General features: G+C 64.3%; 1 protein-coding gene across 2 annotated transcripts; it reads right to left on the minus strand.

Annotated features, from left to right (window-relative positions):
- Positions 1-774: 774 nt before the first annotated feature.
- Positions 775-14,026, minus strand: GMPPA (GDP-mannose pyrophosphorylase A). 2 transcript variants are annotated; one of them, XM_077830185.1, is made up of 14 exons: positions 13,959-14,026; positions 12,428-12,477; positions 11,664-11,761; positions 11,349-11,452; positions 5,364-5,556; positions 5,190-5,249; positions 4,837-4,967; positions 4,694-4,708; positions 3,587-3,721; positions 3,249-3,346; positions 2,970-3,016; positions 2,691-2,783; positions 2,059-2,227; positions 775-1,890 (listed from the first exon to the last, which is right to left on the minus strand). In XM_077830185.1, exons 2-14 carry the CDS (start codon positions 12,465-12,467, stop codon positions 1,790-1,792), a joined length of 1,284 nt encoding a protein of 427 aa, XP_077686311.1. In that variant the 5' UTR covers positions 12,468-12,477; positions 13,959-14,026; the 3' UTR covers positions 775-1,789. The 2 variants fall into 2 exon arrangements, with proteins under 2 accessions (XP_077686311.1, XP_077686312.1); XM_077830186.1 differs by lacking the exon at positions 4,694-4,708.
- Positions 14,027-15,160: the final 1,134 nt, after the last annotated feature.

The following is a 15,160-nucleotide window of genomic DNA, read 5'->3' on the forward strand; positions in this document are numbered from 1 at the left end:
CCCAGGAGCGACTCCCCTCGCCGGTCCGTAGGGCCCGCCCTCGGCTCCCAGCTGCACTCAGTTACAGCTCCCTGCACTGAAACACAGAGCGTTTGCTGGCGCCGGTTACCAGGGGATCCAGCTCGCTCTGCAGGTCACTGATAAATACGTTGAACAGAGAAGGGTCAAGAACCCGGCCCAGCAGGGCCCCCGGGGAACACACCTGCCCAATGCCGAGTCGCCATTTACAAGCCACGGGGAGAACCGGCCATTCCCCAGCCATTGATCCATGTAACGAGCCCCGCGTTCATTTTATCTATCAACCCGCGCGCAGCACCAGGGCCAACCCCCCGAGACGGTCACATCCTGCGAGTGCCTTCACCCCAGCCCGGCCCCGTCCTGCTCCCCTGCGAGGCAGAGGCAGTGTTGGGCTGCTGAGATCCCTGCAGAGGTGACAGGGGCTGGTACAGGGCAGTTCGGTGCACCGGTAAGAAGTGGCCGCCGGTACCGGCCTGTACACAGCCGACATTAAAGCACTGTGCTTTACCGTCATTGCCCCTTTTGCCCCCCCGGCCGCTGAGCTGGCCCTTGCTAGCCCACAGGGCCACCCAGGATACCCCCACCCCCTTCCCAGTATGGGGGCCGCCTGCCAGCCTGGCGTTTTAACCCCACAGGGGCCTGCTCCAGTTCTGCTGCGATTCCATAGGTGGACGTGGAAAAAGTGTCATGGAGTGTGGGGGAGTCCGAGGCCTGCACCCCTCTTCCTGGGATTCACCGGGACTCTCAGCCAGCCAGTAAAACAGAAGGTTTATTGGACAATAGCAACACCGTCTAAAACAGAGCTTCTGGGTACACCCAGGACCCCTCAGTCAAGTCCTTCTGGGGGGCAGGGAGCTTAGACTCCAGCCTTGGAGTTCCCTGTGTTCCACCACCCAGCCCCAAACTGAAACTCCCTCCAGCCCCCCCTCCTCTGGGCTTTGCCCCTGTCCCGGGCCAGGAGGTCACCTGATTCCTTTGTTCTCCAACCCTTTAGCTCTCACCTGGCAGGGGGGAAGGCCCAGGCCATCAGTGGCCAGGAAACAGGGTGTCGGCCATTCTCTGTGTCCAGAGCCCTGCACACACCTGTCCTCTAGGGCTCTGCAACGACCATACCCCCTTACCCCACCCCTTAGAGACTTAAGAACTGCCTAGGGGAAACTGAGGCACCCCCACACTATTCAGAGGGAACATTAAGAACAGTCCCACTTCATCACACAAGGGCTGGCCGCAGGCTGGATTCCTTCTCCTCCTGCTCAGGGAAGGTCTCGCTGCCGGATGCTGTTTGCTGGCCCCGGCAGCCATCACAGCCCATGCGCCAGCAGCCTGCACGTGACTTCAGCGAGGCGCCCAGTTTAACGCTGCAGGGGCTGGCCAAGGGCGGTGCAGACCTGACAACCCCCTCCCAGCGCCCCGTAGCCTGGCCAGGGGGGCTCGAGGGGCAGGACAAACACAGCCAGAGGCCCGGCCTTGGGCCCACGGACAGAGCTGGGGCTGGTGCCAGCTCGGCCGGGCTGTGACACCCCAGGGAGCAGGTTTCTGGGCTGGGCTGAGCCGGGCAGGGGACCAGATCCACCCCACAGGGAAGGGGCTGATGCAATTGTTCAGTGGGCGTTAATGTCTGTCTATGGAGTGGCTGGACAGGCCCAGGGCATGGCCTGGCCAGAGCAGCTAGCTGGACTGCAGGGGGAGCTGAGCCACGCACAGGACGGGGCCGCCTGAGAACCCTGAGCCGGAGGGGGAGGCCGTCGGTCCCCAGCTCCCAGCGGGCCCCTCACAGGATGATCTGGTTCTTGAAGCTGCGGCTCAGCTCCTTGTGGGGCAGGACAATGGAGTTGAGGATCACGACCTCTGCGGGGATGGTGACGTTACAGCCTGCGTGGGGAGACCAGAGCCACTGTCAGCTGGGGGCGAGCCGGAGGCCCCGCCCCACAGGAAAATCACAGCTGGGGGACCCGAGGCTGCCTCCCATGCACCCCCCACAGCCAGGTCCCGGGGAGCGGGGAGGAGAGCAGAGGCCAAGGGCGGGGGGGTTAGACCTACCCAGGATGGTGATGGAGGGTGTGAGCCTGCCGTCCCTGAAGAGGGTCTCACTGTCGATTTTAGCGTAGGGGTCGTTGGGGTTCGGGTCGCTGGGCGTCCCCTCGACCCGGGCCCAGCGCCCGATGGTGCTGTCCCAGCCCACAATGCTGTTGAGCACACAGGTGTGATCCTGGGGAGAGGGTGACACAGGGTGAGGGGTGCTGCAGCTCAGACAGATCACAGAGGGGGCACCAGCCCTGGGCACAGCCTGGCCTCTGGGTGGGGAGCCAGACAAATGAGGTGCAGTAGTCTAGTGGCCTGTAGCAGCAGGGCTGCGGGTCGGGAGTGCGGGGCACCGGCAGAGGAGAGGTGGGAGCCCAGGGCTGGGCTAGCAGGGGGCCATGTGTTGGGATTGAGGGGCACAGCCAGAATTCGGAGGGTGGGGGGGGTCAGGGCTGGGCTAGCAGGGTGCTGTGGGTCGGAAGTGAGGGGCCCCAGGGCTGGGCAGTGGTGGGTTTTGTGGGGTTGCCCAGAACAGAGGGGCCTCGGCAGAGCTGGGGAACAGAGGAACAGAGGCTCACGCTGCCATCTCTGCCCAAAGCCGGGGACTGACAGGCGCCCCCCTGCCCTCCCCCAGCGGGGCCCGCCCCTACCTGCAGCGATGCCCCGTGCAGGATGATGGACTCTCGCACACGCACGCCGGCTCCCACCGTCACCCCCTTCCCGATGGAGACATTGGGGCCCAGCTGGAGCGAGAGAGCAGGGCAGGCAATGAGCAGCATCCGCCCAGCTGGTCCAGAGAAACCCCCCTCCAGGCCAGCGCTGGAAACACGCTGCCCCCCCCAGGCCGGCCCAGAGAAACCCCCCTCCAGGCCAGCGCTGGAAACACGCTGCCCCCCCCAAGGCCGACCCAGCCCCAGCCCTGCACTCACCACGGCGCTGTGGTCGACCGAAGCTGTCGGGTGGATGTACACGTTCCCTGCAACACAAACCAGGGTGAGGGGACGTGGGTCTACCCCACCCCCCTCTGGGCTAGGCAGGGAGAGGACCTGCCCAGAGCCCAGCCACAGCCACTGCCTAGCGCCCACGGGTCTCATCCCCGGCTGGGACCCCTCGTGGCGAGAGGGGAGCCGGCTCCGGCCCACGGTGCGCAGGGCTCAGCTAGCAGCGTGCCCAGGCCGAGCTGGCAGGGGCCGTGCATGGGAGGGTACCTCGGATGGTGGGCCCCCCGGGGCTGTCCCGGGCCAGTCTCTCCGGGTGGTGCTGGCTGTACTGGCTGAGGTACAGGCGGCTGGCGTAGATGGCAGAGCTGGGGGGAAAGGAGTGAATCAGTGACCGGGCCCCACCTCGCAGCATCCGAAGGAGCCAGCCGGGCAAGCGCCCCGCGGGGGCCGGCACCACATTCAGGCAGTTCCTAGCGACGAGGCTGCTCCCCCGGGGCTTCGACAGGGACCCCCCGACTGGACCAGCCCTGAACTGAGCCCAGCTCCGAACAGTGTAAGGGACACTGCCGCCCACCCGCTCCCCCGCCCTGCCAGCCAACACCCACCCAGCCGATTTGATCTGGCTCCAGAACCCGTCGGTTTTGTAGACGTAGAGCTTGCCGCACCCAGCCAGCGCCGTGAAGACGTCCTGCTCCAGCCGGATCACCTCGGCCCGCTGCCAGCCGTTGCTGCTCTCCTCCCTGCCAGGCGAGAGGCACGGGGTGAGGGCGAGGGCTCTGCTGGGGGGCTGAGCCGGGATTACTGCCCCCGGCATGGCCATGCACCTGAGCAGCAGAGCAGGGCTCGGGCTGCCGAAATCCCAGCTCCCTCTGCCAGCAGCCAGGGCCCCTTCTGCAGGCCCCAGGTGTGGGCAGCGGTGCCAACAGGAATCCAGCAGCCCCAGCACTTACCACCTGCCCCTCCCCACTGTGCAGAAGGGCAGAGGGAGCCGTGGGAGGGGGCTGCCAAAGGGAACACAGGGTTATGGCTGCTCTAGGGAACAGCCTGGCCATGGCCCCGAGCCAGATTCTGCTTGGGCCCAGTGGGGCGAGACCAGATCTGCTGGCAGCTGGCGTGGCCAACCCGAGGGCTGCCCGCTCTCTGCCTCCATCCAGGGCAGGTGCTACGCACGGCACGGGCTCCTTCCCCAGCCCTGTGCTCCGAGCCCACCCCTGACTGCCAGCGCCGCGGCTGGCTGTGTCCGCGGCTGGCCCAGACAGGCACAGCCTGGGCCCCCGGCAGGGACAGAGCTGGCAGGTCAGGAGCACCTCATAAGCGCCCCGGAGAGCGACACACCCAGCATCAGAGCCCTTCCCGCCCCAGCAGCAGGTGCTTTTCAGGGCGAGATGGGTTTCTCCTCCGCCCTGAATTCCCACCTGTCCCCCTGCACAGACAGTGTGGCTGGGAACGGCCTGTGTCAGGGTCCCTGCTGCAGGGTGAGCCCTGGGCCCTGTGATGCAACAGTGAAGGGAGCTGGGGGGCACCCAGGGCCGTTGTCCCCCAAATGCCCAAGAGCCCGATCCCAGCTCAGCACCAGGGCTTTAGCGGAGCAGCAGGCGGAAGCAGGGAGCGGCGAAGTGGGGCTCCGGGAGGGAGCTGGCAATAAATGCCCCATGCAGGGCACACATGCCCAGGTACTGCCGCAGGCTGGGAGAGGGGCGACAGAGACTTACCCAAGGCAAGAGCACCTGGTGCAGGTCAGGCAGCGAGTGAGGATGGCAGAGGAGGAGAGAAGGTGGGAAAAGAGAGAGATGGAAGATGAACGTGGTGGCTGCAGCCCCAGGCACCAGGCCGGGAGGGGAGGGGGGGCACTCACAGGAGCAGCTCCTGCTGGGTCCTCTGGAAGACCTCGCCGATGTGCTGGAAGATGGTGGGTGTGAACAGGTAGATGCCGCAGTTGATGATCTCGCTGACGAAGGTGCTGGGCTTCTCCACATAGTGCAGGACCTGGGGGACAAGGTGCCATGAGCGCCCCAACCTGGCTCGCCAGTGCCACCCCACCGGGCACCAGCCAGGGCGAATGCTGGGAACTGGACACAGGTAGCTGGGAGAGCAACGCTGCATCAGGGCCACAGCACACAATGCTCCTGCCCCACACGGGCCAAGGCGCCCACAGCACGGCCACCATCCAGCATGGGCAGCGCTGCCCATGTGGCCCCAGCCCCTTACCTCACACGTCTCTGTGTTGGCCACGATGCAGCCGTAGTTCAGGGACTGCTTCCTGTTGGCCTGTGGAAAGGGGACAGCGTCAGCGGGCTCCATGCCCAAGGAACCTGGGCAGAGGTGTCCCGAGGCTCCCAGCCGGCCACCTGCCGCGGGAACCCAGGGCAGCTCCCCGCTCACCGTGGTGCCCAGCATGACAAAGCCGTGCGGGTCTCCACGCTGCTGCTGGAAGGCCAGCATCTCTGGCAGGGGGAACTCCGAGCACACGTCTGCATTGAGGACGAAGAAGGCCTCGGGGCCACCCGACAGGATCTGGTCTCGGAAGTGATAGATGCCACCGCCGGTGCCCAGCGCCGCATACTCCTGCAGGTACCTGTGTGACCAAGTGGGAACTTTCTTAATCTTTTCTCTGAGTATTGTGTGTGCCTCAGTTCCCCCTGTGTGTTACTCAAATATCTAGGTGGTGGGACAGGGGGTGTGATCATTGCAGGGACCCCTAGAGGGCAGGTGTGACGCCGAGTGGCTAACGGGGCACAGAGACCAGCCGACACCCTGAATCCCGGCAACTGACAGCCGGGCCCCTCCCCTGCCAGAGCCAGCCGGCGTGCTGAAGAACAGAGACCAGGGGACCTGTTTGCCCAGGAAGCAGACAAGGGCCGCAGGGGGTCACCTGGGGGTGACGGAGGCTGGGCTGCTAGAAGGGGTCAGTCTCCTGGTTTGGTATTGGTGGGGAAGGGGGCACCCAGAGGTCTGGGCCCTGGATCCCCCCAAGCTGGACTTTGCGGCAGGTCCCTGATTTCTGTGCTCACAAGCTCTGTCCTACGCTGGAGTCCCCACGACTAATAACCCGTCTGTGTCCCATGCTGGCTGGGAGTGGGGGGCAGGGCCCTTTGGGGGGGGGGGTGAGGCTCCCCAGGGGTCCTGTCCAGGGGGACTCGCTGTGGGGTGGGGAGCCGGGGGCTGAATGCTCCGAGGTCAGACCCAGGAGGCGCTGAAGCCAGGCAGGTTCCTGGCCCTGGTGAGTGGCCCTGAGGGGAGACGCTGCCCCAGAGCCCTGGCTGGCTTTTCTTAGCGTGGTTCCCAAGCACCCAGCCTGCAACTCTGGGACAACCTGCAAGCCAAGTCGGGGCATGGCCAGAGGTTTCCCTGCTACGGCAGTGTGACTAACTTGGGGGTTCCCTTGTTTTTTCTTGGTTTTCCTATGGTTTGCATACAGAGGGGGTGGGACTCAGTTTCCCTGGGTGTTACAGGTTTAACAAGGGGATGGGAGAGGGAGTTTGTCGGGACACAGGACCGGCGAGGGAACTTGGGACCCCAGCCAATAGCCTGGAGAACGGAGACCCCAGCGACTGGGGACCGGGAGGCCCAGCTCAGGAGTCCCAGCCTGGTCTGGCCAGTGGGAGGACAATGGGCTGCAGAGAGAGGACCCCGGTGACCTGACCAGCCGGGTCCGGTCAGAGGGGCCAGAGCACAGAAGCGGGGAGGGGGGGCCCAGGCGACCCTGTTTACCTGGAGAGAAGACAATAGACAGAGGGGGGCTTGGGGCCGGGGATCTCAGAGGCCCAGCTGGGAAGCAGGGGGGCTTGGGACTGGAGAGAGGGAGCAGGCAGAGTCCACCTGGATGCAGGAGAGACTTAGATGTACTGGGCTGGGGGAGGCCAGGCCTGAGAGCCCTGAGAGTTTCCTATGCTGGGGTCAGATGCTCAGTAAACCCTCCTGTGTTACGCTGGCTCAGTCTCGCTCCAGTCTAGAGAACAGGGTTGCGTTATTCCCTCTGGGAGTTGAGGCCCTGGGTGTCCAGAGCGAGTGGACTCCCTGAGGGGCCCACGGCAGAGACAGGCATGCTGGAGGCTCAGAGAGGTGAGGCTCTAGGAGATGGAGGGGTTTAACCCAAGAGAGAGAGTAGCCCCCCGAGACGGGCTGTCGCACTGAAGGGGGATCCCCACAGGGACCATATGGGCCAAGAGTGGGCACGACCTGTGAGTCCGTGACAGGCAGCACCAGTGCAGCCTCAGGACCGTGAGGGGGACACAGGACAGCTGTCCCGGGCCCTTCTCCTGGGAGCAAGACCTCTATGGCAGGGGAGGGACAGGACTCCTTGTCCCCACGCTCGGGGGGCTCAGCAAGTGCAGAACAGACCCAGGGGAATGGCAGCATCAGACTGGGACCCTGTTGCCTAGGGGCCTGCAGGGATCCCATGAGGAGAGCTGCCTGGCCACATGGGGCTGGGCTCGGGAGGAGGCGGGGGTAGCCCGGGGGTGCTAGAGCAGGAGGCTCAACCAGACACCTCAGGCTCCAGAGGAGATCCCAGCCGGGAAGCCTGACTTCAGCACCAGGCAAACAGGGGAAACGACAGCGAAGAATAGAATTACCAGCCACTGAGATGGACACAGATTGTGGGGCCGTCAACACGGCGTTTGAAAGGGAGATCAGGCCTCACCAATCTACAAGAATTCTCTGAGAGGGTCAACAGGTGCGTGGACAAGGGGGATCCAGTGGATAGAGTGTACTTAGATTTTCAGAAAGCCTTTGACAAGGTTTGACACAGCAGGGAGGGAGGGAAGTGTTGACCTGGGAATGTGGCAGGGGAGTTTCAATGGGAGACCTGAGAGCGGGTAACCTGAGCCAGAAGGGGGAGGTAACACCTCTGCCCAGGAATGTAAACAGAGACTGCAGGAGGGAGCCTGCTGGGCGGGGTTTAGTTTCAGTTTGGGGCTGGGTGGTGGAACGCAGGGAACCCCAGGGCTGGGGTCTAAGCTCCCTGCTCCCCCAAAAGGACTTGACTGAGGGGTCCTGGTTGTACCCACTAGCTCCGTTTTAGACTGTGTTCCTGGTGTCCAATAAACGTTCCGTTTTACTGGCTGGCTGAGAGTCTCAGTGAATCCCAGGAAGAGGGGTGCAGGGCCTGGACTCCCCCACACTCCGTGACACAAGGTCCCTCGCCAAAGGACCTTAAGCAAAGTGAGCTGTCATGGGGTAAGAGGGAAGGTTCTCTCATGGATCGGTAACTGGTTAAAAGACAGGAAATAAAGGGGAGGAATAAATGGTCAGTTTTCAGAATGGAGAGAGGGAAATAGTGGTGTCCCCAGGAGTCTGTACTGGGAGCAGTGCTGTACAACATAGTCATAACAGACCTGCAAAACGTGGTAAACAGCGAGGTGGCAAAATCTGCAGATGGTACAAAACTGCTCAAGATAGTGAAGTCCCAGGCAGACTGTGAAGAGCTACAAAGGGATCTCTCGAAACTGGGTGATGGGGCAACACAATGGCAGATGAAATTCAGTGTTGATCAATGCAAAGTGATGCCCATTGGAAAACATCATCCCAACTAGACATATACAATGATGGGTCTAAATTAGCTGTTATCACTCAAGAGAGAGATCTTGGAGTCACTGTGGAGAGTTCTGTGAACACATCTGCTCAATGGGCAGCAGCAGCCAAAAATGCGAACAAAATGTTAGGAACCATTAGAAAAGGGAGAGATAAGAAGACAGAAAATATTCTGTTGCCTTTGTATAAATTCCTGGTATGCCCACACCTTGAATACTGCAGGCAGATGTGGTCGCCCCATCTCAAAAAAGATATTTTGGAATTGGAAAAGTGCAACAAAAATGATTAGGGGTATGGAACGGCTGCCGTATGAGGAGAGATTAATAAGACTGGGACTTTTCATCTTGGAAAAGAGACGACTAAGGGGGGATATGACAGAGGTCTATAAAGTCATGACGGGTGTGGAGAGAGTGACTAAGGACGTGTCATTTACTCCTCCTAACACAAGAACTATGAAATTACAAGGCAGCAGGTTTAAAAGAGACACAAGGAAGTATTTCTTCACACAACCTGCAGAGTCAACCTGTGGAACTGGTTTTCAGGGGATGTTGTGAAGGCCAAAACTACAGTAGGGTTGAAAAAAGACCTAAATATGTTCCTGGAGGACAGATCCGTCAATGGCTCCCTGCCAGGATGGGCAGGGACGGTGTCCCTAGCCTCTGGGGCACCTGGCATTGGCCACGATCAGAGGCAGGATTCTGAGCTAGATGGACCTTTGGTCTGGCCCAGTGTGGTCGTGTGTGGTCCCAATGAGTCAAAAGAATAGTAAATATGGCAGGCGACCAGCTTGGCTTAACGGTGAAATCCTAGCGGATCTTAAACATAAAAAAGAAGCTTACAAGAAGTGGAAGGTTGGACATATGACCAGGGAAGAGTATAAAAATATTGCTCGGGCATGTAGGAATGAAATCAGGAGGGCCAAATCGCACCTGGAGCTGCAGCTAGCGAGAGATGTCAAGAGTAACAAGAAGGGTTTCTTCAGGTATGTTGGCAACAAGAAGAAAGTCAAGGAAAGTGTGGGCCCCTTACTGAATGAGGGAGGCAACCTAGTGACAGAGGATGTGGAAAAAGCTAATGTACTCAATGCTTTCTTTGCCTCTGTTTTCACTGACAAGGTCAGCTCCCAGACTGCTACGCTGGGCATCACAAAATGGGGAAGAGATGGCCAGCCCTCTGTGGAGATAGAGGTGGTTAGGGACTATTTAGAAAAGCTGGACGTGCACAAGTCCATGGGGCCGGACGAGTTGCATCCGAGAGTGCTGAAGGAATTGGCGGCTGTGATTGCAGAGCCATTGGCCATTATCTTTGAAAACTCGTGGCGAACTGGGGAAGTCCCGGATGACTGGAAAAAGGCTAATGTAGTGCCAATCTTTAAAAAAGGGAAGAAGGAGGATCCTGGGAACTACAGGCCAGTCAGCCTCACCTCAGTCCCTGGAAAAATCATGGAGCAGGTCCTCAAAGAATCAATCTTGAAGTACTTGCATGAGAGGAAAGTGATCAGGAACAGTCAGCATGGATTCACCAAGGGAAGGTCATGCCTGACTAATCTAATCGCCTTTTATCATGAGATTACTGGTTCTGTGGATGAAGGGAAAGCAGTGGATGTATTGTTTCTTGACTTTAGCAAAGCTTTTGACACGGTCTCCCACAGTATTCTTGTCAGCAAGTTAAGGAAGTATGGGCTGGATGAATGCACTATAGGGTGGGTAGAAAGCTGGCTAGATTGTCGGGCTCAACGGGTAGTGATCAATGGCTCCATGTCTAGTTGGCAGCCGGTGTCAAGTGGAGTGCCCCAGGGGTCGGTCCTGGGGCCGGTTTTGTTCAATATCTTCATAAATGATCTGGAGGATGGTGTGGATTGCACTCTCAGCAAATTTGTGGACGATACTAAACTGGGAGGAGTGGTAGATACGCTGGAGGGGAGGGATAGGATACAGAAGGACCTAGACAAATTGGAGGATTGGGCCAAAAGAAATCTGATGAGGTTCAATAAGGATAAGTGCAGGGTCCTGCACTTAGGACGGAAGAATCCAATGCACCGCTACAGACTAGGGACCGAATGGCTAGGCAGCAGTTCTGCGGAAAAGGACCTAGGGGTGACAGTGGACGAGAAGCTGGATATGAGTCAGCAGTGTGCCCTTGTTGCCAAGAAGGCCAATGGCATTTTGGGATGTATAAGTAGGGGCATAGCGAGCAGATCGAGGGACGTGATCGTCCCCCTCTATTCGACATTGGTGAGGCCTCATCTGGAGTACTGTGTCCAGTTTTGGGCCCCACACTACAAGAAGGATGTGGATAAATTGGAGAGAGTCCAGCGAAGGGCAACAAAAATGATTAGGGGTCTAGAACACATGACTTATGAGGAGAGGCTGAGGGAGCTGGGATTGTTTAGCCTGCAGAAGAGAAGAATGAGGGGGGATTTGATAGCTGCTTTCAACTACCTGAAAGGGGGTTCCAAAGAGGATGGCTCTAGACTGTTCTCAATGGTAGCAGATGACAGAACGAGGAGTAATGGTCTCAAGTTGCAGTGGGGGAGGTTTAGATGGGATATTAGGAAAATCTTTTTCACTAAGAGGGTGGTGAAACACTGGAATGCGTTGCCTAGGGAGGTGGTGGAATCTCCTTCCTTGGAAGTTTTTAAGGTCAGGCTTGACAAAGCCCTGGCTGGGATGATTTAACTGGGAATTGGTCCTGCTTCGAGCAGGGGGTTGGACTAGATGACCTTCAGGGGTCCCGTCCAACCCTGATATTCTATGATTCTATGATTCTGTTCTCCCACCCAGCATGGAAAGCCCCCAGCCATGGGCCCCAGGCAGGAGGCTCCTCCCCACCCACCTGATGGGGATTTTAAACTCCTGCTGTGCAGACACCAGGAAGCGGCTCAGGGCTTCGGTGGGCTGGTAGAAGCCCACAAGGAGAATCTCCTTCAGGCTTGGAACCTGGGGGGCCGGACACACATCGGTTAGGTGAGAAGAGAACCCAGCCCCCAGCCCCAGGTGACACCTCCCCCCAGGGCCAGGACTTGCCCTCGCCCTCCCATGGGCTCAGGCTAGCATTTACCCCGGGCTCTCTAGCTGAGAGCCGTGGAGCCGAACGACCCTTGTGCCCCGCACAGGTGGGCCCAGCCCTTGCACGTGGCTGGCTCGTTACCTTGGTGCAGGCCTCGATGTGGTGCTGGATCATGGGCACCCCTGCCACCGGGAACAGCGGCTTCGGGACTTCGAAGGACAAGGGCCGGAAGCGAGTCCCTGAGGGAAGGAATGAGGGGCTCAGGCGACAGCAGACATGGAGGGTTTCCCGGCCAGGCCGGCTCACTGGCGCTGCACAGACCCCCGGAGACCCCTGGGTCGGCTCCTTCCCACCAGCAGACAGGCAGCCAGGAGCTTTCGGGGCCAGCCGCAGCTCCCGCTCCACGCACCGCGCCCCATGCCAGGGCCACAAGGCAGGCGCACGCGCGCATCAGAGCAGCCACGCCAGCCCAGCATCAGCCAGGCACAGCGGCCACTGGGCAGCGCCAGGGAAGCCAAGCCGAGGCAAGGTGGCCAGGCCTGGGGGGCTGAGCCCCAAGGGATGAGCTGCAGGGCTGAGGGGAGCAGGACGCAGGAGGGGCTGGCAGCCGTGTGGAGCAAAGGGGGTGAGGCAACGGCGGAGGGAAGAGGGGGCGAGGCCCCGGTGGCGGCTCAGGGTCCAGCCGGCCGCGGCAGAGGCCAAAGCCAGCGGAGCCTGCTGGGGGGCGAGGCCCCGGGGCACGGCGGGGGCCGGGCAGGCGGCTGGCGTGAGCGAGGGGAGGGCGCCCGGCGGGTCCTGGGCAGGACTCGCGGCGCTGTGGGGCGGACACCACCCCTGCCCCGGCGCGGGAGGAACGGGGGCCGAGCCCAGGGGGCTGGCAACGTGGGTGAGGGGCCGGGTCTCACCTTTCTGCGGCCCCCCAATGAGGATCACGGCCTTGAGCATCTTCACAGACCTGCCGGGGAGACAGAGCAACTGGGACAGCGCCCCCGAGGCCCCCAGCCCGGCCTGCCCCCGCCCTCAGGACCCTGCCCCACGGCGCCCCCCAGCCCGGCCTGCCCCCGCCCTCGGGACCCCGCCCCACGGCGCCCCCCAGCCCGGCCTGCCCCCGCCCTCGGGACCCCGCCCCCGGCGCCCCCCGAGTGCCTGGGACCCCACCCCCAAGACCCGCTACGCGCCCCGCCCCCTGGCGCCCCCGTGACCCCCAGCCCGGCCTGCCCCCGCCCTCGGGACCCCGCCCCCGGCGCCCCCCGAGTGCCTGGGACCCCGCCCCCCCGAGTGCCTGGGACCCCGCCCCCCCGACCCGCTATGCGCCCCGCCCCCCGAGGCCCCCAGCCCGGCCTGCGCCCGCCCTCGGGACCCCGTCCCCGGCGCCCCCCGAGTGCCCGGGACCCCGCCCCACGGCGCCCCCCGAGGCCCCCAGCCCGGCCTGCCCCCGCCCTCGGGACCCCGCCCCCGGCGCCCCCCGAGTGCCTGGGACCCCGCCCCACGGCGCCCCCCGAGGCCCCCAGTCCGGCCTGCCCCCGCCCTCGGGACCCTGCCCCACGGCGCCCCCCGAGACCCCCAGCCCGGCCTGCCCCCGCCCTCGGGACCCCGCCCCCGGCGCCCCCCGAGTGCCTGGGACCCCGCCCCCCCGAGTGCCTGGGACCCCGCCCCCCGACCCGCTATGCGCCCCGCCCCCCGAGGCCCCCAGCCCGGCCTGCGCCCGCCCTCGGGACCCCGTCCCCGGCGCCCCCCGAGTGCCCGGGACCCCGCCCCACGGCGCCCCCCGAGGCCTCCAGCCCGGCCTGCCCCCGCCCTCGGGACCCCGCCCCCGGCGCCCCCCGAGTGCCTGGGACCCCGCCCCACGGCGCCCCCCGAGGCCCCCAGTCCGGCCTGCCCCCGCCCTCGGGACCCTGCCCCACGGCGCCCCCCGAGACCCCCAGCCCGGCCTGCCCCCGCCATCGGGACCCCGCCCCCGGCGCCCCCCGAGTGCCTGGGACCCCACCCCCAAGACCCGCTACGCGCCCCGCCCCCCCGGCGCCCCCGGGACCCCCAGCCCGGCCTGCCCCCGCCCTCGGGACCCTGCCCCCGGCGCCCCCCGAGTGCCTGGGACCCCGCCCCCCCGAGTGCCTGGGACCCCGCCCCACGGCGCCCCCCGAGTGCCTGGGACCCCGACCCCCCGACCCGCTATGCGCCCCGCCCCCCGAGGCCCCCAGCCCGGCCTGCGCCCGCCTTCGGGACCCCGCCCCCGGCGCCCTCCGAGTGCCCGGGACCCCGCCCCACGGCGCCCCCCGAGACCCCCAGCCCGGCCTGCCCCCGCCTTCGGGACCCCGCCCCCGGCGCCCCCCGAGTACCCGGGACCCCGCCCCCCCGACCCGCTACGCGCGGCGCCCCCCTGGGGGGAGGGGTCGGACCGAGAAGGGGGGATCGGGGGGGTCCTGGGCTGCCCGTTACCGGGGTGACGGCGGGTCTCGGCGAGGCTCCGAACGCCTCCACTTCCGGCCACGTCAGCGCCTCCGGCCTCGCGCGGGGTCTGCCGGGAGTTGTAGTTCTGGGGCGGGGGGGGTCAGGTTTGTAGGGTGGGCGCGTGGGGCACACAGCCGCGGGGGGGCTTGGGTCAGATCCGTGGGGCGGGGCACACAGCCCGGGGGGGGCTCGGGTCAGATCCGTGGGGCGGGGCACACAGCCGGGGCGCAGGGGGTTGGGTCAGATCCATGGGGCGGGGGGGTGCGGCACACAGCCCGGTGGGGGGTTGGGTCAGATCCACGGGGCGAGGGCCGGGGCCGGGGTGCAGGGGGGTTGGGTCAGATCGGGGGGGCGGGGCACACAGCCCGGTGTGGGGTTGGGTCAGATCCACGGGGCGAGGGCCGGGGCCGGGGTGCAGGGGGGTTGGGTCAGATCCATGGGGCGGGGGGACGGGGCACACAGCCGGGGTGCAGGGGGGTTGGGTCAGATCCATGGGGCGGGGGGGCGGGGCACACAGCCGGGGTGCAGGGGGGTTGGGTCAGATCCATGGGGCGGGGGACACAGCCGGGGTGCAGGGGGGTTGGGTCAGATCCGTGGGGCGGGGGGGCGGGGCACACAGCCGGGGTGCAGGGGGGTTGGGTCAGATCCATGGGGCGGGGGACACAGCCGGGGTGCAGGGGGGTTGGGTCAGATCCGTGGGGCGGGGGGGCAGGGGCACACAGCCGGGGTGCAGGGGGGTTGGGTCAGATCCGTGGGGCGGGGGGGCGGGGCACACAGCCGGGGTGCAGGGGGGTTGGGGCACACACCCGGGGCGCAGGGGGTTGGGTCAGATCCATGGGGCGGGGCACACAGCCGGGGTGCAGGGGGGTTGGGTCAGATCCGTGGGGCGGGGGGGCAGGGGCACACAGCCGGGGTGCAGGGGGGTTGGGTCAGATCCATGGGGCGGGGCACACAGCCGGGGTGCAGGGGGGTTGGGTCAGATCCATGGGGCGGGGCGGTGGGGCACACAGCCGGGTGGGGGGTTGGGTCAGATCCATGGGGCGAGGGCCGGGGCCGGGGTGCAGGGGGGTTGGGTCAGATCGGGGGGGCAGGGCACACAGCCGGGGTGCAGGGGGGTTGGGGCACACAGCCGGGGTGCAGGGGGGTTGGGTCAGATCCGTGGGGCGGGGGGGCAGGGGCACACAGCCGGG

The sequence above is a fragment of the Eretmochelys imbricata genome, chromosome 11 (assembly GCF_965152235.1).
Source record: "Eretmochelys imbricata isolate rEreImb1 chromosome 11, rEreImb1.hap1, whole genome shotgun sequence".
NCBI classification, from domain to species: Eukaryota; Metazoa; Chordata; order Testudines; family Cheloniidae; genus Eretmochelys; species Eretmochelys imbricata.